Genomic DNA, 26,363 nt, shown 5'->3' with positions numbered 1-26,363 from the left:
ATGGTAAAAGTTGCTGTCTCGACAGCTCTTTGATATTAACTTGTTAACTTGTTCAGTCAAGTCATTTAATTGCTATGTTGGGTACTTTTTTTTTTTTTCTTTCTGCGCCTTCGCCTTTGCCTTTGCCTCTGACTGTGACTTGGCGTCTATCGAATACTATAGTACTAGTATATGGTTATGGCCATTCAAAGAGAACTCGTTTACGATCTCGTCGCAAAATATTGCAAATTCTTTACGTCAGCTCAACTTATACTAAGCAAATACCTTTACTACACTCCAGAGTGGAAAATTGATATTTTATCGTTGACACAAACTTAACTCACGACCAGCAAAAAGTTTCTTCAGTAAAAATGCTTTTTTTTTAAGTCTTAATTAATGTAGAAATGGATGAAGAATGTTTAACAATGTTGATCTAACAGATCTTCTAACGATCTTCACTTTTATAGTTAACAAATATATGAATAAGCGATTTATTTTCTATCTTTCAACAGTTTATAAATTTCCTCCACTAAGTAAATTTATTAATTTATATAAATTTATAAATTTGATAAAGTAAAACTCAAGTTAACAGTTTCTTCAAAACTATATTTTTCATTTTGATAAGTGATCTTTATAAGTTACTGAAGAAAGGAATTATTTTTGATTTCTTATCAATAGTTTATAACTTTACCCTCTTGGTGGAATTTTGTATTTTATCGTTGATAAAGTGAAACTCAAGTTAAAAGTTTATGCAAATATTTGCTATTTTTTATAGTGAAATTCAAATTTCAAATTTATTTTATCGTTGATTCAGTAAAACTCGAGTAAACAGTTTATTCAAATAAGCTACGAGTATTCATTGTTTATTTATAAAAAATATTATTAAAAATGAAAAATTAAAATTAATCTTGCTTAACAAATTGATGTTCAATGCTGAAAAGAAAATTGTAAACGAAAAATGTAAAAAGTAAAAAGGAAAATGTAAAATTTAAAATGTAAAAAGTAAAATATAAAATAAAAATATAAAATGTAAAATATAAAATATAAAATGTAAAATGAAAATGGAAAAAGTAAAATTTAAAATTTAATATCTAATATGTAAAAATTAAAATGTAAAATGCAAATAGTAAAATGTAAAATTTACAATGTGAAATATAAAATGTTAAGTTTATTTAAATTTATAAAGAATTTTATTATTGAGAATTGTTATATGAGATTTTGTTTTCTTCCAATTGCTTACTTAATACTTGTATATAATTTTTTATTTTGATCACGCAAGGGAAACTCCATTGGAATATTTTCGCGCAGATTTTTGTTGGAAATTTATCGCGTCAATCGTGTTTAATAATAATCCTAAACAGCTCATAAAAATAGCAGTTGCGGTCTTAGAAGTTTTAAGTGAGAAGACGCCACAACTTGGAGTCTATTGCTGAGTCTCTCTCTCTCTCTCTCTCTCTCTCTATCGCTCTCCCTTTCGATCTCTCTAACAGTTTATTCCCTTTGATACGAACAACAACAAAAAGACGAACGCGAAGCGAACTTCGTTGAATGCTGAAGTTGATGATCGTTGTTGAGCTTCAGCAACGATGATCATCGAGTGCCTTTTAGCCAAGCGACTCATAAATGTTTGACGTACGCTTCGTATACGTTATATTATGTATACGGCCCGTAGTCGTACTTGTTGCTGCAGCTGCAGCTGTTGTTGATGGGTTCTTAAAGCGCTTGAAGCACTCGTTTGGCTCTCAGTTCTAGCTGCGGCATTCACGGCATCACATCACATCACATAACAGCACAGCTCAAAACAAAACAAAACGCGACGCGCTTTGACTTCGACTCCGATTCCGATTGCGATTTCGCGAGTTTCGCGGCAGCATTTATTCAATGGTATTCAGTCAAGTACTACTCAACTAATTGCTTGGCCAGTTTGTTATTAATTTGTTGTTTTTTTTTTACACTTAAATTGAATGTGCGACAGTGCAGAAAATCATATAAAAATCCAACAATAACAGAGAGTTAACAAAAAACGAGTAAAAATATTTACCTCGCTTAATTGCGCCTTGCAACATGGAATTGAAGACAATGCCACAGTCGAATGGGGCCAATGGCACCGCCAACAACACCGCCAACAACACCGCCAACAACACCGCCAACAACACCGCTAACGGCAACAACAACTCGAGCAAAACAGACGTAAGTAATATTTCCGCATTTCGCTTTCGTTTTTGCCCGCCCCCCCGCCTCGATTTCATATCACAAGAGTCACACTTGACTTATATGATCGCACAGCCCTAAAATGAAAAAGAAAAAGAAAAAAAAACGTTGTTGTTTGTTGCTCTGATTTATTAAACGATTTTAATGAGTTTATAATACCATCATCATTATTATTATTATTATTATTCGCCTGGGGCATCATTAAAAATCCAAGCGGCCGACAATCTTCTATGTTTATACTATGCTATAACAATAGACCCCCTTCAAGATATCCGTTTTTTAGTATTACTTATCTTCTGCCAACTTAAGACCAAGTGCAAAGCGAAGCGAAGCAAAGCAACGCAAAGCAAAGTCAGTCACAAGGTATTTCCCAGAACAATTATCTGCTTGTAATTGTAAGATCAGCACGCAAATAAATGTGATCGCAACTGCCTTGAAATCTTACTTCTAATTGATCGTTAAATGTTTGCATAGATCTTGAAGATCTCAGTGAGAATCGAAGGCGCGAAGATCAATGCAAAAGTTGCAAGATTGAACAATGTAAAACAGATTTAATAGATCTTCTACTGCAAATAGCTGAATCTAAGATTTGGTTGAAGAATGTTTTACAACAGATCTAACTGATCTTCCACTGATCTTTATATCAGAAGATCAATGTAGCGATGCTAGTATATCGATAAAGGCGAAATTAGTTTGAAGAATATAAAACACATTTAACAGATCTATTACTGATCTTCAGATCAATGTAGAGATTCAAGTAGATGAAGCTAAGATTCGGTTGAAGAATGTTTTACAACAGATCTAACTGATCTTCGACTGATCTTTAGATACTAAGATCTATGCAAAAGTTACAAGTTGTGGAAGCTAAGATTCGGTTGAAGAATGTAAAACAGATTGAAATGATCTCTTTATGATCTTTAGATCAGATATAAGGCGCAAGTAGTTGAAGCAGATCTTAAACTGATCTTTAGTTTTGAAAATCTTAGATATGGAAGTATATGGGTGAAGTTAAAATTAGATTAAACAAAGTTTTACAGAGCATAAATCAGATCTTAGAGATCTTCTACTGATCTTCAGTTTTCAAATCATTGCAGATCTATTGCGCATATATTTTGCAGATAGAAGATTCGAAGTAGATAAAGCTAAGATTCGAATGCAGAATGTAAAAGTTTAAAAAGATCTTCTAATGATATTTAGATTAGTTACAAGGTTGAGATACAAGTATATGGATGAAGGCGAGATTAGATTAAAGAATGTTTTACAACTGAAAGATCTTCTAATGATCTTTAGTTTTGCAAATCATTGAAGATATATTTTACAGATATAAAGTTTGAAGATCAATGTAGAAATGCAAGAAAATGAAGGTAAGATTAGATTGAAGAATGTTTTACAATGTTTGCAGAGCATTAAACAGATCTAACTGATCTTCAAATGATCTTTAGTTGTGCAAATCATTGCAGATAAAAACGCATCTATTTTGAAGCAATAAGGCTTCAAGATCAATGTAGAGAAGAATGTTTTACAATGTTTGCAGAGTATAAAACAAACAGATCTTCAAATGATCTTCAGTTTTGCAAATCATTTAAAGTCTTTAGCTCTGTATATTCTGCAGATCATGTTGATCACTTCGAATGTCGTGTTATCGCTGATAGTATCCCAAATTCTAGATAAGCAAAACTGAGAAGATTGCCGGAAATTAAATTCCTAGTACTTAACCGACTTAAAATATCGTTGACAGACGATGAACTGATAACGTGCCTCAAGTATGTTTGCACACCCAAATACTTTAAATTCTCCAAGCTGTTCTGCCACCATTCATTATTATTATTATGTGATCCTCAGATCGTTGAAATCTTAAGTGCAATTAACACAAATTTGTTATCAACTTTGAAATTCAAGTATTCTCTCGAGACAAGTTGTCGTAAAGAAAGTGTTCAAAGTATTATTCATTATTATTCAGCAGATCACAAATGTAACTGTATTTGACAAAGCTGAAACTGGTTAAAGGTCTGCTTCGGAACAGAAATAAAAACACAAAAAACACGAATTCGTTCATGGACAGTAAAAGTAAACATGTAAAGATATTTTTAAATATTTGTGCACGCAGACTGAAAACAAAAAATAAGAACAAAAATTAATGTAGTAAACACAGTTGTTATGCGGACAGAGAGAGAGAGAGAGAGAGAGAGAGAGAGAGAGAGAGAGAGAGGGAGGGAGAAAATACAGGGTATGCACTAAGGATTACAGGGTATCTGGCTAGTCGAAAAGGTGCGTAAAGTGTAGTAAGCAAATAATTTTAGCTTTGCTAGATTTGGGTGAATATAAAAAGACTTAAAATGCGTGTCTAGTTCATTACAGGGTATTTAGGTGAATATAAAAGGGCTTTATTTGCATTTCTAGCTCATTAAAGGGTATCTAAAAAGTTGAAACATTTAACTGATTAAATAAAAGTATGTCAAATCAGTCATGCGAAGTCCAATAACTGAAAAGCCAGTTGCCTACCACATTACAGGGTATCTACAAAGTCGAAACATTTAAATTTTGACTAAGCTTGCTGCATAAAGTGAAAATAACAGGGTATCAAAGAAATCACATTTCGTTATAATAATTAAAAAAGTATGTTAAGAATCAAAGGCGCATCTAGCTCATTACAGGGTATCTACAAAGTCGAAACATTTAACTGATTAAAAAGTTTTGTAGTTGTAGTGAAAGTAAAAGTGAGTTCAATCAGTCAAGTGAAGTCTAAAAATTAAAAAAAGTTAAGAATGCGTGAATAGCTTATTACAGGGTATCTAAAAAGTAACTTCATTTAAATTGTGAATAACTTTTCTAGTTGTTGTCATAATAATATGATATGCATAATCTGTAAATACGTACGTTAAGCATCAATTGCAATAATAAAAGTTAAGTAACAATTACAGGGTATCTTGTTGCTCGGTCAGTGTGAAAAAGAGCGCACGCTTCACATTCCCAGACACTTGTGAGCTGCTGCGAAAGTGTTGGCTAAAAAGCTGTTTAAACAATCGTAAACAAAAATAGTCATAATAATAATATATTATATATGTCCATAGATATCGTATATAGTATTTGCTATTTTTGCTGTATGTAGAGAGTCTAGCTATATATCATATTATAAGTTAATAGACAGTTACAATTGTAGATGTCGCTTGATTCATCAACAAGTTTTGAGGGATTCATGTAATGCAAAATGCAAATGAATGTGTTAAACCAAACTGCAAATATTGTCAAGTTTCAACTGCTGCTGTTGGGTACTTCCTACATACATATGTATATGATAACTCTCGGGGGGAATTACAATTGTTTCACTCATTTATTACTAATATTTGCATTGTTCACATGTTGCTTCTCAATCACTCATTAGACCTGACAGCATGCATAGCAAAAATCTTTGTGGTCAGAGCGTCTTGTGAATACGCTAGAAATATGTATATGATATTCACGAATTCACCGTTTCAACCGACTTCGGGACGTGGCGTGCATTATTCAAATTAAGTGCTCGGGTAATTACACCGTTACAACCGCGTCAGACTACACTGAGAGAATTCCCCATGACTCACTGCAAAGCGATTCAGATTTTCAATTAACTAATTATTATGAAAAAATCAACGTGATGGCATTATAATTAAAATTACAATAAGTATAAATAATAAACTATATAAAAAATATACTACATGTGGTATATAGTATATACTATACATATTATAGAACTACACTGAGAGAATTCCCCATGACTCACTGCAAAGCGATTCAGATTTTGAACTAAGTATTATGGAAAACCAAGCTAATGTCATAGTAATTGAATAAAATATGTATAATTAATATAGTAGATATAATATATAGTATATACATACAACATATTATGGTACTACACTGAGAGAATGTCCCATGACTCACTACAAAGCTAGTCAGGTTTTCAATGAATTAATTATTATGAAAAAAAACCAACGTGATGCCATTATAATTTAAATTACAATATGTATAAATAATATACTATATATTTAATATACTTTATATGGAATATAGTATGTAGTATATACTCACCTATTATAGTACTACATTGAAATAATCATTAATGACTCACTGCAAATCGAGTCAGATTTTCAATTAACTAATTATTATGAAAAACCAACATGATCGCATAGTAATTAAATGAATATTAGTATAAGTAATATACTATATATAGTATATAGTATATACATATTATTATACTACACTGAGAAAATATCCAATGACTTACTGCAAATCGGATTAGGTTTTCAAATAAGTAAATAAATAAATAAACCAAAGTGATCGCATTATAAATTAAATTAAATGAAGTATAAAAAATATATACTATATATAATATATAGTATTTTGTATAGTATAACAGTATATATAGTAAATAGAAGCTATGAAAAACTAAAGTGATCGCAAAGTAGTTAAATGAAAAGAAGTATAAATAATATACTCTACATAGTAAATAGTATATACTATACATATGGTATATGGTATGACTACTCGTATTTACTATATGTGTACTACTTAAATATAAATGGTATAATATATTGTAGTAGTATACCTATAGTAAATAATAACTATAAAAAACCAACATGATCGTCTAATAAATAAATGAAATTATGCATAAATGATATACTGTATATAGTATATAGTATACTGTAGAGTATATTAGCCTATATAGTATATAAATGAATGCGCCAAATGTATTTCGTCGTCCGCGCTTGCTTTTTTATCTCTGTGCACTTTCATAGTTGTACTTTTTTGTGTGTTTTAAAGTTTTGCTTCAGAAGCTTTTCTTTTAATTTCGTTGACTGTGTTTTAGAGTTTTCCGCATTGCTCTGTTTTCTTATCGTTCAAGCGCCTGTCACGCGTTTTCCCAGAATGTCTTAAGTACGAAACCGAAAAAAGCTGCTTCGTTATCTTATCGAAGGTCGTAAATTGAATTTCCCAATAATTCAACTGCGATTTATTTCTGCCAGCGGCCAAGTCTCCAATTAAGTTATTAACTTGATGTTGATGTTGATGTTGGTAGTAACGAGGCTGTTAAATGTTTATGCCGCTGCCAATTAACTGGTGCAATATTTTCTTTCCTTTGCTTTTGTTGTTGTTGGTTTACAAGTCGAATACTAGATGATGGCGCTGTACTTTTCGGTCATCATATAATAGAGATTATTTCAAGTCCACGATCATTGCTCAATCAATGTCAATGTTGTGTGGAACAATTAACAATTCAATTGGCAGATAAACTGGGACTTTGAACTAATTTTCTTAAAAAAAAAAAATGGCTAAAATGAATTCGTAGAAAACGTTAATTTACTGACTCGCGACATTTATGAACTGTGGCAGATCATAAAAGAATTATATCTGCAGACATATAATCTAATCTTAGGCAAACCACAAAGATATGCATTTTATGGCCATTACTTGGCATTAAGCGAACGAAGCATAAAGAATTTTCTATTTTTGGCTAGTCGCGAGAGACAGACAGCAAAAAAAAAAAACGCAAAAAAAATTGTTACGCCTTATCTCAGGTGTATTCGTTAAACATTTTTGACCAAAAGTCCAAGTGAAACCTTTTTTTATACCCGCTACCCAAGGTATTATAACTTTGTGCCGGCAGGAAATGTATGTAAGAGGTAGAAGGAGGCATCTCCGATCCCATAAAGTATCTAGCCATGTCCGTCAGCCTGTCTGTCTGTCTGTCTGTCTGTCTGTTTGTCCGTATGAAACACTGGATCTCAGAGACTATAAGAGATTGAGCTATAATTTTTTTCGACAGCATTTATTATGTTTGCACGCAGATCAAGTTTGTTTCAAATTTTTGCCACGCCCACTTCCGCCCCCGCAAATCGAAAAAAATCAACTAACAAGCGCAATTTTAAAGCTAGAGTCGGTATATTCAATAATAGCTATTGTAGTTGTGATTCCTAAAAATTTCGTTGCGATCAGATAAAAATTGTCGAAGTTATTAAATAAATACTTTTGAAAACGTCAACAAACCGTCAACAAACTACCACAAACTACGTCGCCACATCGTCATTATGAAATAAAATATAGTGCAATTTAACTTGATAAATTCTCTAATAATCCGGAAAGATCAAGCATACTATATAAGGCACCACTTGAAACTCAGCACAAATTACTCGCTAACATAGAATTGACCACTGGACGTGGACCTTCAGTATTGTTGTTTTTCTTCCACTTGGAGCTGATTACAAAAAGAGAAAAACAAACGGCTGCAACGACGTCGTCGCCGCAATAGTGAATCGAACGATCTCATCTCGATCGACATCTCCAACTGGACAAGATGAACACGAGAAGCCCGATTGCCGTACTTCTGTTCCTCTACATACTGCCTGGGTATGCCCCATTGACCTCAGCTGCTGTGCCAATGCAGCTACAAGCAACAGGCAGAGTTCTCCTTTGCCTATCAAGTTGCTGTGGGCGTCCATTGTGGACTCGTTGTATGAATCGTGGCTGGTCCCAGTGCAGTATCTGCTTGGTGGATGCTATCATCCTGCTGCTATCGGTGCACGTGGATCGCTGGAGCCCAATGTGCCGCTGATAACGCTGCTGTTCTTTCCTAGCTGCCACACAGGATATTGCTGTGGATGGCTGGGCGCTGACCATGTTGAAGCTTTGCAATCCTTGTTACGCCTCCACCTGTAATAGTGTGGGACAAACAGCTGGCTATTTCCTTGGATATGATGTGGTGTTTATGGCCTTGGAGGATGTCAAAGGACATCTGCAACTCGTATTTGCGTGATGTGCCTTCGGATGAGGGCAACACTAGGGTAACACTACCGCGATTCCTTTACTTCTGGGACATCACATTCATAGATGAAGATGATGATAGATGAAGATGGCCACTTCAAGAAGGAGAACCACGTTGAGGATGCGCACACAGATGCCCGCTACAAGGATGAGCACGAGCTCAACATACACGAGAGCTACAAAGTCCTGTGGGATATAGCGCACAAGCGTCCCGTACAAATTCTGGCGGCTATACTCCTTCCACCGTCAAGGTGAAGTTTGCCGCCTCCGATGCCGTGACGTCACTGAAACTGATCGATGCTGGTGTGCCCAAGGAGAAGCTGGCCATGCCCTTGATACCGCTGCAGATCATCTTGCCCCCCATGAACTTGTATCTGAGAGCGATACCATGGCGCATTGCTTTGGCGAGGTTCCCTTCCATTACTATGTACTGCTCGTTACCAGCTACGGCTGCCATCAAGTATTTTTGTATTCCATGTTTGTGGCTGCCATGGTCTCGGATCCAGCTGTGGGCGGCACCTATCATATATGACATTCCTTAACACACTGTGCAATCTGGGTGGCAAAGATGTACTCACCTTTAAGCAGTGCAGCACTCAGTCCACAAATCTCTGCCTCAACAAAGAAGAGCTGCAGGAGTGCACCAAGAGTGCGGGGCAAGTGAGAAATAACCTTTGATGGTTACTATCTGGAGGCTGGAGGCTGCTGTCTGCGTCGTCTATGGCATCATTTGGCTGCTCGTTGTGCGCAAGTGGATACGCGCCTGGTCTGTGTTTACGCCGATTGCCAAGAAGACAGAGGTAGCAATTAATTGTTTGATCTTCGATCTGCGCACAGCGAAAACCCATCGATGATCGATTCGCGCACACTCATTTTTTGTTAGAGTACAAGAAGCTATACACTAGTGAACTAGGACTAGGACCATTTATGCATTCTAGGCTAGACAAATTATACATTTTTGTAAACGAGACCGTATTGTTTTGTGTAAACTTAAAAAAATATTCCAATGGAATTAAAATTCAATGTTGAGTATAGGCAAAAACACCTACTTAGTTAGGGTCTTAGTTGCTTTGGCTGACAATCTGGTATATTGTGTCGTCTATGGTATATTTTGTATGTGGTACTATATCTGTATACCAAATATACCACATATTTTTAGTATTTTTGTAGTACATTTGGTATATTTTGAGAATAATACTGTAATATTTTGCTTTTATTAAAAATGGGTATCTCACAGTCGAGCACACTCGAATGCAGCTTTCTTACTTGTTTTGCTTTGCTTTGCATTTGCAGCCACACGAAAAGGAAGCACAAAATGGGGATCAGGAACGAACGAATTGGTCAAATGGATTGGAGTTTTTAATGTCGTGCATTTCGGTTTCGGTGGGATTGGGAAATGTTTGGAGATTTCCATTCACCGCCTATGAGAATGGAGGCGGCGCCTTTCTCATACCCTACATCATTGTGCTCTTTCTGATCGGTGAGTGTAAAGTAAAGCACATTTCAACAAAATTATATTCGACTAATTCCCCATCTACATCTGTATATAGGTAAACCCATGTACTATCTGGAGATGATAATCGGACAGTTTACGAGTCAGGGCACCGTGAAGATCTGGTCAATTTGTCCCTCGTTTCTGGGCGTTGGCTATGGCCAAGCCTTTGCCACGATCTGCATCATCACCTACTATTCATCGCTGCTCGCTTTGACTCTCTACTATCTGTTCGTCTCGTTCCAAGCCGAGTTGCCTTGGTCCTATTGTCGCGAGGATTGGCTCAATTGCGTCAACTCTCGTCCGGATCAGGATACTCGCTCCTCCTTATGGAGCAATGTCAGCGATCTGCTTACGAAGGATAATTCAACCACGACGCAATTGCAAAGCAGTTCCGAATTATACTTTCTGTAAGTACACGCAGGGTATTTGCAAGTCGTCACGACTTCACTTAAAGTGCGGATATCACTTTGTCATAGAAATTTTGCAAACTTTTACTGCGATTTTACGAGCAAGCTTTCAGTTTTTTTTTATAGACGAAAAGTGAATAACAATAACAATAACAATAAAATTATAGAATTATTGTTATGAGCTAATGTTGTAAACTAAAACTATATTTATCTTAGAATGAAATGATGCAAAAATTGAGCATTGGAGATTTATGGGTAAAATAGAAAATGGGAATTTGATAATGTAAACATTTAAAAATTAGCGATTTAGTAGCGAAAGTGAAATTGGGAATTGCACAAAGTAAACAATTTTGAAATTAGAGATTTAGTGGCAAAAGTGAAACTGGGAAATGCATTAATTATCACATCAAATGAGGCCAGCGAATTTATAGGAGAAATGAAAACAAATCCGATGGAGATTTAGGGAGGAAAATGAAACTGGGAATTTCATTAAATATGGAACAGAAACAAATAAAAATAAATAAATACTTTCTACAGAAATTTTAAAAAGAAGAGAGACAAATTTATGGAGATTTCGGGTTGGAAGTGAAACTGGAAAAGCTTTGAATATGAACAAAGTCGGTTTTAAATATCAAATCAATAAAAAGCTGACATGTTGATAGCAATGTTTTAACAAGTTTAATACAATTGAAAGTATGAAAATATGTAAAGGCTGAAATGAAATTCTTTAGCGAAATACTGTCGAAAGTGAAACTAAGAATCACCTCAAATGTAGAAAAGATAGTTGACTACAAATAGAAATACTTACTTATTAAAAGTTACATTAACTATGCAATTTCAATAAATAATTTAAATGTATTTCTTTGGCGAAATACTATCTAAAGTAGAATCGAGAATAACCTTATATATATGTAGTAGTAGTAGATGACTAAAAGTAGAAATATTTACTTTTTAAAAGTTATACCAATTATGCAATTTAAATGCAATTGAACGTATGAAATTATAAAAAACTGAAATGCACTTCATTGGTGAAATACCGTCGAAAGTGTAACTAAGAATCACCTTAAACTTAGAAGAGATAGTTTACTACAAGTAGAAATACTTACTTATTTAATAGAATTGAAAGTAGGAAAGTACTTTAAAAAAAAAACTGAAATGCACTTCATTGGCGAAATAGCGAAGAAAGCGTAACTGAGAACAATTAAAAATGCAAATGCTTGCAGCAAAGAGGTGATCAAGGAGAAATCGGATATTTCGGATGGCATTGGCGAACCAGACTGGAAGCTAACGATCGCATTGTTCGTCTCGTGGATCGTCATCTTCCTGGTGATCATGCGAGGCGTGAAGAGCTCCGGGAAAGCAGCCTATTTCCTAGCCCTGTTCCCCTATGTGGTGCTGTTCGCTCTCCTGGGCAGAGCTGTGACCCTTGAGGGTGCTGTCGATGGGATCATCTTCTTCCTGAAGCCCCAGTGGGATGAGCTTTTGAACCCGACGGTGTGGAAGGAGGCGGTTGTTCAGTGTTTCTTCTCGCTGGCCGTTGGCTGTGGCCCCATCATCATGTTTGCCTCCTACAATCGATTCAATCACAGCATTTACAGGTAATATCATCATGATATCTATAGCTGATGCATTTGATGTGCTAAGGTTGAAAGTTCTTCACACAGAGATGCCATGATTGTCACCACGTTGGATACGTTGACGAGTCTATTAGGTGGCATCACCATCTTTGCCATCTTGGGCAACTTGGCGCATAATCTGCAGATCGAGAATATTCGGGATGTGGTGCGGAGCGGAACGGGATTGGCCTTCATTTCGTATCCGGATGCGATATCCAAATTCCAGGCTGTTCCCCAACTCTTTTCGGTACTCTTCTTCTTCATGCTCTTCGTCCTGGGCATCGGATCAATTGTCGCACTCCAGAGCACCATTGTGACCATCATCTGTGATCAATTCAAGACGTGGAAGTACTGGAAGGTCGCTCTTACTACATCCATCTGCGGTTTTCTCATGGGTCTCGTCTACGTCACTCCGGTAAGGTCTTAGGACTGACTTCGCTTTACATTTTTGTTTTATTTTCTGATTGTTTCTTTTCTCTAGGGAGGTCAGTGGATCCTCACGCTTGTGGACTTCTACGGAGGCACCTATGTCGTCTTTATATTGGCCATTTTCGAACTCGCTGGCATTGTGTGGATTTATGGTGAGCATCATTAATGTTTGAACAAAGTATTCTCCCTATTTTTGGGTGGTGCAAACTTCGTTTGTTCTTTTTTGAAGAGTGAACTAGTTTGTTTGATATTGTTACCAACTTTGTTTATCGTTTGATTTCGTTCATCATTCGTTTTTTTGATTTCAAATATGATATTGCTTTAGTTGGGAATAGGAAATGTTCTATTTAGTTTTATAAATATCTTTTTACTTCTGTTTTGAGTTATTGAGTTTCAAAAATCCATTTTAATCGAACTTAATCAAAGAGCTGAAAGAAAATGAAAAAACCAAAAACTATTTAACGAACGACTAATAAAAAATGGAACATACTTGGAAGCAAGAAAGAACTGAAGATCACGAGTGATCAACTGAACATGAATGAACTAAGAAACTACATTGAACAGCTGACCAAGAACGAAATAAAGATCTAAAATGTTAACGAACAGAACGGACTTATAATCAAGAGTGACCAAAGAAACTAGCGAATAAAATTGAACAACTTAACAAGAAGGAACTCAAGATCTAAAATGAACCGAAACGAACTGAAGATCAAAATGCAATTAATTAAACAGAACGATCTAAAGTTCAAAATTGAGCAAGTGAAGTAGAAAGAATTAAATATCAAAAGTGAACTGAAGGTACTAACAAAAATTCAAATACCAAAATTGAAATAGTGAACGAACTAAAGATCTAAAAAGAACCAGAACGAACTAAATTGAACAACTGAACGAATAAATGAACAAAAATGAACCAGAACGAACTAAAATTGAACTGAACGAACAAGAGATCTAAAAAGAACCAGAACGAACTAAAAGAGAACAGCTGAAGGAACTAAAGATCTAAAAAGAACCAGAACGAACTAAAATTGAACAACTGAACGAATTAATGAACCAAAATTAACAAGAACGAACTATAATTGAACAGTACAACGACCTCAAGAGCAAAAATTAACAAGAACGAACTAAAATTGAACAATTGAATAAACTAAAGATCAAAATTGAACCATAACGAACTAAAATTGAACAACTGAGCGAACAAAAGAATACAAATGAAACAACTAAGCAAAAAGGAATGATGAAAATGATCTTAATCTTTTGGTTCACTTTGTTGAATGAGTTATTAGTGAAGACTATTCATAATTCATGGCTTTTCCCTCCCCCTCTTAGGTCTGCAAAACCTGTGCGATGACATTGAGTTCATGTGCAATAAGAAAGTGTCGTTCTACTGGCGCATTTGTTGGTTCTTCTTCACGCCCGTCATGATGATTGTGATCTTCATCTACTCGATGGTTACGATACAGCCGATCAAGTACAGTGAATCATACTTTCCGCTTTCGGGAGACAGTGAGTGTTCTAACTACTTGATGGATAACTTTAACAATTATTAACTATTAACTTTTCAATGCAGTTGCTGGCTGGATACTCTTCGCTGTGGGAGCAGCGCAATTTCCCCTCTGGGGCTGGTGGTACATCAGTCATCACATGGAAGGCGGCTTTGTCAAGGTAGAGAATACAAAATACAACTTTATAATCGACATTTCTAATATTATTTTGTATTCAACTAGTCTTTCATGAAATCTCTCCGACCGAGTGAAAAGTGGGGACCAGCTAATCCAGAGATTCGACGGGATTGGCTGCTCTTCAAGAGCGAATTGAAGGCGAAACGCGCCGCTCAAGCGGAATCGAATAAGTTGGGTTTCTTTCGCCAGAAGCTGCACAATTTGTTTGGCTAGTCATCTCGACTGAGATTAATTCATATTACTATATGTATTATGTATTATGTTATCTATATTTTATATTGTATATGTTATGTATTTGTATTTTATGCCTAGTGATAATCATAATCGTCACAAATGCCGCCTCAGCCTCAGCCTCTATGAAGCCGATGCCGATGCAATTCGAACCCACCCAATATAAATTTCTTTTTTTTTTACCTTTCACCTAAATACGTTTTTTTATCTATGTAAATATTTTAGTTTTAACTTACGTGCAAATTCCATTGATGCGTCCAAATAAATTATTAATTATTAATTAAGTGTAAGTGAAATTCAAATTTCTGTAAAAAGAAACAAAATATTCTTCAATAAACTGTCTGCAATAGAAATGTCTTTTTATTTTGTAACAATAAAATATCTGAGGCATTTTTACCCAACTTCATTGAGTTGCTTACAACGAATTGCAATAAGAACGCTACAGTCGAGTGTGCTGGACTATGAGATACCTATTATCCATTTGAAATAAAAGGAAAATAAAAGGGGAAATAGTGCGGTATTTTTAAAATATACCAAATTAATATACCGCAAAAACATACCTAAACCTATTTTCGGATAAAAAAAACAACATAGAGCGGTGTTTATTTTCAAATATACCGCAAAATTACTAAAAATATACTCAAAGTTCATTTGGAAAGATCAAAACAAGCGAGTGCGGTATTTATTTTCAAGTATACCAAATTATTATACCGCGTAAATACTATAAATATACCAAAAGCTATTTTAGGAATAAAAGCAAAATAGTACGGTGTTAATTTAACAAAAATATACCAAAATAATATACCACAAAATACTAAAACTATGCCAAAAAATATTTGGGTAAGGCCAAAACAAGCGAGTGTGGTATTAATTTTAAAATATACCGAATTAATATACTGCAAAAACACTACAATATATATATAAAAGGCTATATTAGGAATAAAAGCAAAAAAGAGCGGTCTTAATTTTTAAATATACCAAAATATACCACACAAAATACTTAAAATATACCTAAAACAATTTTAGGAATAAAAGCAAAATAATGAAGTTTTGTTGTAATATATACCAAATAAATAAATTTTAAAAATACTAGAAAATACCAAAGGCTATTTTAGGAATTAAGGAAAACTAGTGTCTTTATTAAAAAATATACCAAAAATACTAAAATAAAAATGTATAATTTCTCTAAAACTCTAAAATATTGCTGTTTCTTGAGTTCCAGCTTTGTTGAGTTGCTTAGAACGAAAAAATAAATATAATATAGGCTTACTTTTTATATATAGACTTACTTTTCTTCTTTTCCTAGGCATAAACATTGAAAAAGTCAATAAGAAAGAAGTTTGTTAAATATTTTTTCATACAAAGCCCTTTATTATATTAAAATTTTTCAATTTTTTTGTTTTCATTAATTAATAATTTACAATTTTACTTAATTTGCTGTTGTTGTTGTTGTGTTTTGTTTTTGTTGTTTGTTCATCCCATTTAAATGTTGTTTATTTTCTATTGAATTTTCTTGTTTCTTTCTTTCTTTCTTTTGTTGTTGTTGTTGTTGTTCATTTGTTTGCTTTCTGAAGGGTGGAGTAGGGGAGTAGGGGGAGGAGGAGGGGTGTACATTATAACAGTACATCAATTGTTTAATGTAATGGGTAAATTTGCTATAAATAGTGGGGGAATCCTTACGAGGTAAATGCTTAATGAGCAAAAAAAAAAATCAGATCAGTTTATACTACAATACATACATATGTATACAAAATAACAAATCGTAAATCTAATAAACATTCTTAAAATTCATATCCCAAATACATATTTTTTGTGTTTTTGTATTTTAGTTGTTTTTTGTTTGGTTTTTTTTTTGTGTTTTTAGTAATTGTTGTTGTTTTTTTTTTTTTTTAGTATTTTCTTAGTTTTGTTTTAGTTTATTTTGTATATTTTTTGTTTTTCATGTTGTGTACATTTTTTTTGAAATAGCCGCAAAGTTAATTTCAATTTGAATCCTTTCCTTGAGGACTTCATTTTTTTCTTTTCTTCGGATCTTCTCCTATGTATGTATGTGTGTGTGTGTGTCTGTGTGTGTATGCATGTGTGTGTGTGCGTGTCTGTGTGTGTGTGTGTTGTAACTGTTGTTAGTATTTTTGTATTTTTGCGTATTCGTTTTGTGTTTCTTTTTTTTATATTTTGTTTAAATCGTAAAATACTAATTTAGCAATTGTAGGCACCCTAAATATTAAAGCTTTTGCAAAACACGGTTCCTCGATAAGATAACAATATTAATTTAATTTTAATTTAAATATACAATACCGTTAATTCAAAATAAACTATTTGTTTTAGCCACTGAATTGTATGTAAATTACATCTTGTTTTTTTTTTTTTTGTTTTGGGGAACTTTATATATATATATATATATTATTCATTTATTTAGTTTTTCTTTTTGTGGGTTTTTATTTTTTATTTTTTTTTTTTTTAGGGAGGGGGAAGGGGCCTTTTAGCATTCATTTCTTTTAGAAACTTGTGTTTTGTTTAATTTTAAGTTTAATCTTTTAATTTATATTTTATTTGTTTAAGTTGTTAGCGTTTAACTTAGTTTTTTTTTTTTTTTTTGGGGGGGATTTTGTTTTTTTTTTTTTTTGTCAATTTAATTTGTTTTTTGTTTTTGGTTGTTATCTTTAAGTTTTGGGATTAGTTTAAATTGGTTGTTTTTTAATTTCCTTTTCATCATCATTTCTCTCTGGTTCATTTCCATCTTCGTTTACATGTTAATAAAAAATTGTTTCGCATTTGTTTTTTTTTTTAGTTTTTTGGTTTTTCTTTTTTTGTTATTGTTTAGTTTAACAAATAATTGTTATGCTTAATAAATTGGTCTTTGCTTCGGCTTTCGTTCAACTACTGAATACATTACATACTTATAATACATGTAAAGTCAAATATGATCTTCGTTTTTTGGTTTTTTGTTAAGTATATAGTATATATATATATATATGTATATATATAGTATAGTCTATAGTATATAGTATGATTTCTTGTTGTTGTTTTTCGTTTTGCTGTTGTTCTTCATGTTGTTGTTGTTGTTGTTGTTGTATAACCCATTTAATCAATATTTTTGCTGTTGTGGTTTTTGGTTGTTGTTGTTGTTTAACTTTTTCTATGCTATGCCGTATATAATTTAGTTTTTTTTTTTTTTTGGTTTTTATAGAGGCCGGATTTCTATTTTTATACTTTTCTAGTATCTATTCTTTTTGTCAGTATTTTAGTTTGCTGTGTGTAAATATACCAAAAGTTTCATCTTGTTGTAAGTTGTTGTTGTTGTTGTTGTGGTTCTTATTGTTGTTGTTGTTGTTGTTGTTGTTGTGGTTTGAATCGAACTCAATTCGTGAATGGAAACGTTAACTGAGAACTGAGAAGAAGCTATGCAATACTTTGTGATTTTCGTAGTAGAAGTAAACCGTAATCATCATCTTCTTCTTCTTCATCATCCTCATCTTCGTCTTCTTCTGCTTCTTCTTCATATTCTTCTGCTTCTGCTTCTTCGTTTGCTTTACGTTTCGCTGTTGAGAAGAACACACACACATACATACATACAAATGTTATACGGGAGGGAGAACACACACACACACACACGCACGCACACACACACATACATACATGCACACGCACAGTTAGAGAGAGACAGACACATTGTATACACACAGTGCACAGTGGGCCAGTGCAAATACAAACTAAGGTGAATTTCCTTTCCCTGTAACCGAATGCTCAAGTTGTTCTCTACAAATCTAATCTATGGATTGAATATTATTTTGTTATCTTCTTCTTTATACTCTTCAAATATATAGAGGTAATTCTCTGTAACTAAAACTATTTTCAAAATAAGTGAAGGTTATTCTTCAAGCTTTGGATTAGCACTATATTTAGAGCTAAGATTGTTTTACGATAAAATATATAAAATCGTTCATTTTTATACCCGCTACCCATAGAATAGAAAGAAATGTATGTAACAGATAGAAGGAGGCATCTCCGACCCTATAAAGTATATATATTCTTGATCAGCATCAACAGCCGAGACGATCTAGCCATGTCCGTCTGTCTGTCTGTCCGTCTGTCCGTATGAACACCTAAATCTCAGCGACTATAAGAGATAGAGCTATAATTTTCGACAGCAGATGTTTGCACGCAGATCAAGTTTGTTTTAAATTTTTGCCACGCCCACTTCTGAGTAACTGTAACTTTCTTACTTGCTTGGTTTGCGTACGAAGTTGTTAATTTTTGCAACTATCAAAACAGTAAACAGAAAAATTACAAAACTATTCTTAGCTCTAATTAAAGTACTAATCTAGAGCTATAAGAATAACCTTTTCTTATTTTTAAAATTATTTCAGTTTATGTTTTTTTCCGTCAGAGAATTAGGCATATGAGTTTCTAGAGCAGACTGACTGGATTACTTTTTGTTTTTTTAATAAGGATATGCTTTCTACGGTGGCTACAAATCTTGTTTGTGTTTTTTTTTTTGTCTCACTCTTTTTGCCATCGGTTACAGGGTATACGCTAGTCGAGTCGAGTTGTGCAGCTTTAACCTATGTGTTTGCTATTGAAGATTTTGAATTTGCTTTCTGCTTTGATTTCGTTTTTCAGCTGGCCTGTGCCCACTGTGCCACCGTGGGCTCCATAGCATAAATAATTGTGCGATTCGGTTCAGTATTCAGTTGGCATAGTTGGATAAGTTTTTTTTTTGTTGTTGTATGCAATGTCGTTTGTAGTACATAAATATTGTTCACCAGCTAAAAAGGATTTATTTTCTCATTTTTGTTTTTTGTTTGTTTTCTTTGTTTTTGGTTTTGGTTTGCATATCTTGCGTTTTGTGTGTATAATATAGACCTGTCTTGAATTTTCGGTCCCTCATATCAAAGTTTTTGGTTTTCATTTTCATTTTTCTCATTTTTCGATTTTCATTTTTTTTGTTTTCGTTTGTATTTTTTTGTTTTGGTTTTTGTATCAAGGTATTGTGTGTTAGGAAACCAGTTCAAACGGGAGAATTTTAATGGTTTTTTGTTGTAGTTCTTGTTCTTGTTGTTGTTGTTTTTGTTGTTGAAGATTTTTCATGGAGTGTTGAAACCCAAATATGCATTATAGTACATAATATTAAAGCTGGGCGTATTTCGTATTTCTTTCGTATTTTCATTTTCATTCTCATTCTCATTATAATATCATCTTATTTTTTGTTTTCTTTTGTTTGTGGTTTGTGTTTTTACGTGTTTCTTGTCCACAGTGTTCGTTTTCATGTATGTATGTGTGTGTTTTTTTATTGTGATAAAGCTATTTTGACAGCAGTCTTGAACGTTCATTTGAATTTCAATTTAAATATTCAATATTATAAATAGGTATACATTTTTAAGGGTTCCTTTTTTGTTTTGTTTCGTTTTGTTTTTTTTTTGTATTTTCTTTTTTTTGGTTTTCTTTTTAACTTCTTCCACTTGACTTACGCTTTTATACTCGTTTATAATTTCATTTAATTTCATGGGTATATTTCGACTATAGAATTTTCCGAATCATTGATGAACTTACTGCAATTGAGAATATATATTGTATTTTTTTTTTTTTTTTTGTAGTTCGATATTTGTATTGTTTGTCCAAAAAGTAAAGAGGAGGGAGGGACGGGGGTAGGAGTCTACGAGCAATACGATTGCGAGATCTCTGCAGCATAAACGTAGCACAAAGCACGATTCGTAACAATAAGTGTGACCAAATCAATTTGTAACTATTGCGCAACTCTAACGGGATCTGGAATGTTGTACTATTTGAGAGATAAATAATATATGAATTTTGATACTTTACTTTTGATAGAAGTGCTACATATTTTGTTTTTGTTTTTTTTTTATTCTTTGTTTTAGATCCGTTTCTGGTTCCCTGGTTTTTTAGTTTTTGGTTTTTTTCTAGTTTTTCTGCGGCGACAACTTGGCATGTTCAATTGGGGGAATTCAGTTTCAGTTGACGTTGAAGTTGTTGAACCTTTCTTATCTCTCTCTCTCTCTCTTTCTAGTTTTTCGTTAATTTCAATTTTGCGACTTGCCTAAAAGCATATATGTATATATATATATTTTTTTTTTGGTAGTTTATGTGTTTTATAATTCTCACGCTATATTCATTTAGTATTTATTTTATTTATATACTTTTGTTTTTGGTTTACTAATTTTTGTCAATTTTGTTAAATTTTAGTTTCATTTACCTATTAAAAAAAAAATTAACTTCGATGCTCTCAGTTAATACTTTATAGTATGTCTATGCATTTCCTTTTAGAATCTTTAGAAAACTTACGTAGCTCGGCCACTCTGCTATTTTAACTACTCTATATTATATTCTCATTTATCATTTTCTTTTTCCTTTTTTGGTTTTTTTGGGAATTTTTCAAATTGTTTTTTACCTTTTCATATATATATATGTATATATATATATATATATTACAACTAATTTGTATATTAAATTGAATTAGTTTTTCTTGTATGTTTGTTTGTTTTTTTTTTAGATTTCTTTTGTTATTTAAATATATTACAAAATTCAATTAAAATTGTTCTTTTTTTGTTTTGTTTTTAACGGGTTTTCTTCACTATTTATTATTAGGTTTTATCTCTTTACCTCTCTCTGAAAAGCTAGTCAGGTTCTTAATTGAGTTTATCGTGTTTTTGGTTTTTGGGTTTCGTTTAAAGCCAGAGCTAATATAGTATTTAGTATGCATGTATTGTGTGTGTCTCTCTGTGTGTGTGTGTGTGTGTGTGTGTGTGTGTGTGGTAAACGGTTTCCATAAAGATTCGAGTTGAGTTCACCGATTTCTTAAGCTTGTAATACATACAACAATTAGAATACTTCTACTATCAACACACACACCGATATATACATATACATATACATATACACATACACGTTTACACACACACACATACTGTAGAGGGGGTGGAGGCGAAAAAGTAAGTAAACCAAGTCTAGAATTTTTACTTCAAAATTATATTGCCATAACGGCTAACGATAGTTTAACGATATAGTATTTTGTTTGGTATATGTTAGTATATTTCAATTTATGCGCTCTCAGACGGACTTTTGGATATACAACGTTCAAAGTTATTATTTAGTATTTTTTGTGAAAGAAATTATATTATTCTAATATATATAGTAACACTTTATCGATAGTATACTTCATTTAGTATATTTTATTTCTTGGTGCTTTCAGACGGACTTGTATATACAACATTTCTAGTTATTATATAGCATATTTTGTAAAAGTTTTACTATATTTTGAACTTTTATATCGATAGTTTTTCGATAGTATTCTTCAGTATAGTATTTAGTATTTGGTATATTTCATTTTTTACTGCTTTCAGACGGACTTTTGGATATAACAAGTTTCTAGTTTTTATTTAGTACTTTTAGAGAAAGTTGTACTATACTTACAAATTATATTAATAAAAAGATATCGATATTTTTGTCGATGGTATAGTATATTTAGTATATTTCATTACTGGCTGCTTTCAGACGGACTTTTGAACTTTTGGAAACTTTCTAGTTATTATTTAATTTGTGTGTTAAATGTTTTACCTTAAACAGAAATTATATTACTGTAATAGATACCGATACTTTTACGATAGTATATTTCAGACGGACTTTTGGATATAGAACATTTCGAATTATTATTACTATATTATAATGTATACACTTTGAGCGTCTGTTAAGGTTAAGGGATAAGTAAAACTTGCTATTCTATTCTAGACTTGGCAAACAAAAAGAAGAAAAGAAAGAAAGGCAACTTTTTAGGTATGAGTATATATCGATATAGTTAATCAAGTGCACATATATGTATATATATTTACATGTTACACATACACATATATGTGTGCATCGTATGTTGTATGTATGTACGCATATATAGTATATAAAGTATATATATAGAGAGAGTTCTGTATGCTAACGTTTGACTTTTGTTCGTACTTATTTCGAATGTGTTTGGCTCTATTTACAAAAGGCCGACGAATTCGAAATGCGACTTGTTGTTGTTGTTGTTGCTTATGTTTGTGTTGTTGTTGTTGTTGTTGTATAATTGCTAATATTACTATTATTACTCGCATTATTATTATTGTTGTTATGATTATTATTAGTTGTTATCGTTATCGCACTATTATTACTACTATTATTGCATACACGTTCTCTTTTCCTAGTAAACTTATTCTCAGTGATCTTTGAGGCAATCGATATCGATGTCGTCGTCGCGGCGCTTGTTATCGGTATCGCTATCGGTGTCGCTATCGGTGTCGCTATCGGTATCGTTGTCGTTGTCTCGGGTATGCGACGATACGAATGCGATTGCGATGCCGCTGGATGATGCTGATGAAGTTGTTGTTGTTGTTGATGATGATGTTGATGGATTAGCCGAAGTTCATAGAACTCGGATTCGGATTCCGCTTTTTGCTGTTCCTGTTCCTGTTCTCCTTCTTCTCCTTCTTCGTCTTCTTCCCGCTCATCCAGCGTGAGACGCTGCCTCAGCGCCATCTCGATCATTGTGGGCGACATGGATCTCGACATGGGCATTGTAGTTATCGATGGATTCATATTTGTTGTTGTTCTTGTTGTGGTTGTTGTTGACGTAGCTCGTAATGTTCGCAGTTGTGTGTGAGGAGGAGGAGGTTGTGATGATGATGATGAACATAATGATGGTTGTTGTTGTTGTTGTGGTTGTGGCCTTCTTATTGCTAGCATCTCGATGTTAATCACGGAGTTGGAGCGCTCTCTTTCTGATATTCAGCTGCCGTATTTGTTGGAAGATGTAGCGTAGCTAGTATTAACTGCAGATCCATTTGATGGCATGTGAGTATCAGGCACTAAATGTGGTGTTCTACTAGATATAGGTGGCAAAATAGGGCTTGTTGGCCAATGGTAAGTAGCAGCGGCGTTATTGGATGAGGGTACACTTCTATGCAAAAAGCAGTATGTTAATTCTCAATTGTTTAGCGTTTCGTTCGTATCGACAGAGAGAGAGATATACGTCTTCAAATCAATCAATCAAACAATCAATCAATACATATAATTATGTTATATATATATCTCATAATTGTTTTTAATAATGGATGTGTGTGTGAGCTCGATCAATAGATGTCAATAGATAGATCATGATACTCTATATCTAATGATAATAAGCAATGATGTTTCTCCATTTCATTTTCTGTTTTTTCTGTTTTTCTTTTTTTTGTTCGTTTTTGGTTTTGTTTTCTTTGATTGATAGCACTCACATCCACTCACGTTTCAGCATCATTAATCATAATCAATCACATGAATCTTGCATAGAAGAAAATGCTACGGGTCATGGAATTTCGGTATTTCGTATTCTCTGTGGTATTTTTGTTGTTGTTGTATTTTGTTGCAGTGTCAGTTTCTACGGGTTTCCTTACGCTAATACTCTATGATTTTACAATGGGCTCATACACGCACACAAATGACTTTGGTTCTAGCTGAATTCCACTGTTTCATTACATTCAATTGACTTTATTATTTGCTTTTTTTGTAATATACTGCATCTGGTATAAAATTCTAAATTTCATTATACAGCAAAGCAAGCACTGACTGCTGGGGCCTTTGACTCGGTTTTGAGTTATTATCTTATTAATTGCATTGTAAAATTTGACAGCACTTTCTATTTATGTATTAGTTGACAACTCTTCTTATGTGCATGTCAACAGGGGAAACAATTTATTGAATTGCCTATGCGCTGAGGTGCATATTTAATTACGAAGACATCAAGTGTTGTCGACGCGTCAGAATGTCAGCTAATTACATATGATTAACTCAAAAATGTACAGTGTTTGCACGTGTTTAGGTGCTGCCAACTTGTTGACGCAGTGCTGACAACTTGTTGATGCAGTGCTGCCAACTCGTTGACGCAGTGCTGACAGCCTGTTGATGCAGTGCTACCAACTTGTTCATGTAGTGCTGCCAACTTGTTACCAGAGTGCTACCAACTTGTTGACGCAGTGCTGCCAACTTGTTACCAGAGTGATACCAACTTGTTGACGCAGTGCTGTCAACTCGTTGATGCAGTGCTGCCAACTTGTCGGCAGAGTGCTGCCAACTCGTTGATGCAGTGCTGCCAACTTGTCGGCAGAGTGCTGCCAACTTGTTACCAGAGTGCTACCAACTTGTTGACGCAGTGCTGCCAACTTATCACAAACATATTTTGATATGAGATAAACGTCACAGTGGAATTCAACTAGTAGAGAGCATTCAAATGGCAAATGGATTGACAGATGAGAGATGTGGAAGAGAGAGACTGAGAGTGAGAGGCGCCAGGTGACTGGTGACAAGTGAATGAATGTGTAAGTGTGTAAATGATATATGCGGCAAATTGCAGAAGCTGCGTATACGTAATACTTGAATAGAGAACGATGAACTCACCTAGAATGTGGGAACAGCATGGGCGCTGTGTTGAACATGGATTGCGGCGTCGTCTGCTGAATGGGCTGCTGTATTGCCGCAGTCGCCGCTGTGTCCGGGTGTAGAAAGTTGCGACGTTGCTCGATGCGCTCCTGATGCTGCGTCAGACAGCGCGACAATAGATCGGGAAGGCTCTCCATGTGCTCCTATCGAATACCGAAAGTAAGTCAACAGTTCATCAAATGCTACTCACACTTTGTTAGCCATCTGAATACGCACTTGCAGGCTCTGCATCTTGTCCTCTAGATTCGTGAGACGCTCTTCGATGGCATCCTGTCGACTCGACATGTCCGATATTATCTCATAGACCGTATTTTGTGTCTGCGAATGCGAAACACGATTTGATGATATGTTGGTAAAAATATATTTCAGAAATTCAAATAGAAAAACTCATGCTATTTTTTTTGTTTTGTTTTGTTTTGTTTTGGGTTTCGTTAGCTACCTTGGCCATATCGGTTATTGTGTTGGCGTTATCCATTAGTTTGCGTTGATCCATTTTAACTTTTCGCAACCTATTGTGGGCAGTTGGGAAGAATCATCAAGTTCAATATAAAATCAAATGTTGCACGTGTTTGTTAGTCTTTTTTGAGTAACCCGATTATACCAGGTCTTCAATAATATACCAAATGAGGTATATAGTAAATAACATATAAAATATACTATATATAGTATATGGTATATTTAGTTGCGGACCACCATTATTATTATTATTATTTGCTGAAATAAGTTGTGTGTTTATTCATTTTTTCATAGTTTCTTTTGTGCCATAAATAAATATAGATTTCAGCGTTAAGATTGCAGAAAATCGTATCGAAAAATATACTCCATCATATATATATAACTACGATCTATGCTAAAACATTGTTTGATCTAGTGGTGAAGCGCAGTGGAACATAACTACAGTAAAGCCTCAAGAGATGAATTTGGATGATTTCGGTTTGGTTAGGTTTAACGTGAGTTACGATTACGATTACGATTACGGTTAGTACGCTGTCGCTACTTATAGAGAGTATGTTTATGTACATTTTTATGTGAGATATAATATATTTTCAGATATGAGATTCTG

At 33.8% G+C, this 26,363-nt stretch overlaps 2 protein-coding genes and 1 pseudogene across 16 annotated transcripts in view; 2 read left to right on the top strand and 1 right to left on the bottom strand.

Annotated features, from left to right (window-relative positions):
* Positions 1-1,735: 1,735 nt before the first annotated feature.
* Positions 1,736-15,185, top strand: LOC133847883 (sodium-dependent nutrient amino acid transporter 1). 2 transcript variants are annotated; one of them, XM_062283171.1, is made up of 10 exons: positions 1,736-2,102; positions 2,139-2,169; positions 10,276-10,462; positions 10,533-10,884; positions 12,108-12,482; positions 12,549-12,915; positions 12,982-13,081; positions 14,256-14,432; positions 14,497-14,591; positions 14,654-15,185. In XM_062283171.1, the coding sequence occupies exons 1-10, from the start codon at positions 2,044-2,046 to the stop codon at positions 14,819-14,821; spliced, it is 1,911 nt and encodes a 636-aa protein (XP_062139155.1). In that variant the 5' UTR covers positions 1,736-2,043; the 3' UTR covers positions 14,822-15,185. The 2 variants fall into 2 exon arrangements, with proteins under 2 accessions (XP_062139155.1, XP_062139154.1); XM_062283170.1 differs by having other exon boundaries at positions 1,737-1,863; positions 1,955-2,169; positions 14,654-15,184.
* LOC133847596 (acetyl-coenzyme A transporter 1-like) lies at positions 8,516-9,964 on the top strand (annotated as a pseudogene).
* A 4,087-nt stretch (positions 15,186-19,272) lies between the features above and the next one.
* The window catches only part of LOC133847879 (small conductance calcium-activated potassium channel protein), a 98,441-nt gene continuing 91,350 nt past the window's right edge, over positions 19,273-26,363 (bottom strand). For 9 of the 14 annotated variants that reach the window (XM_062283151.1, XM_062283163.1, XM_062283152.1 and 6 more), the window contains 4 exons: positions 25,740-25,809; positions 25,517-25,618; positions 25,259-25,443; positions 23,612-23,783 (listed from right to left, as the gene is read on the bottom strand). In XM_062283151.1, the coding sequence (XP_062139135.1) occupies positions 23,612-23,783; positions 25,259-25,443; positions 25,517-25,618; positions 25,740-25,809 (529 nt within the window). Of the gene's footprint in view, positions 20,392-23,460; positions 23,784-24,065; positions 25,074-25,258; positions 25,444-25,516; positions 25,619-25,739; positions 25,810-26,363 lie in introns of those variants that run through there. The other 5 variants (XM_062283159.1, XM_062283161.1, XM_062283160.1 and 2 more) reach the window with 5 other exon arrangements.

This window comes from Drosophila sulfurigaster, chromosome X, assembly GCF_023558435.1.
Source record: "Drosophila sulfurigaster albostrigata strain 15112-1811.04 chromosome X, ASM2355843v2, whole genome shotgun sequence".
In the NCBI taxonomy this organism is placed as follows: Eukaryota; Metazoa; Arthropoda; class Insecta; order Diptera; family Drosophilidae; genus Drosophila; species Drosophila sulfurigaster.
The sequence above is the reverse complement of the archived record's forward strand: the minus strand, read 5'-3'. Positions and strand labels throughout refer to the sequence as shown.

Bases quoted from the DNA above. Each gene is read 5' to 3' on its own strand.
- LOC133847883 (XM_062283170.1), top strand. From the start codon at position 2,044: ATGGAATTGAAGACAATGCCACAGTCGAATGGGGCCAATGGCACCGCC. The intron at 12,916-12,981 runs GTAAGGTCTTAG...TCTTTTCTCTAG, and splicing joins GTCTCGTCTACGTCACTCCG to GGAGGTCAGTGGATCCTCAC. The intron at 14,592-14,653 runs GTAGAGAATACA...GTATTCAACTAG, and splicing joins TGGAAGGCGGCTTTGTCAAG to TCTTTCATGAAATCTCTCCG.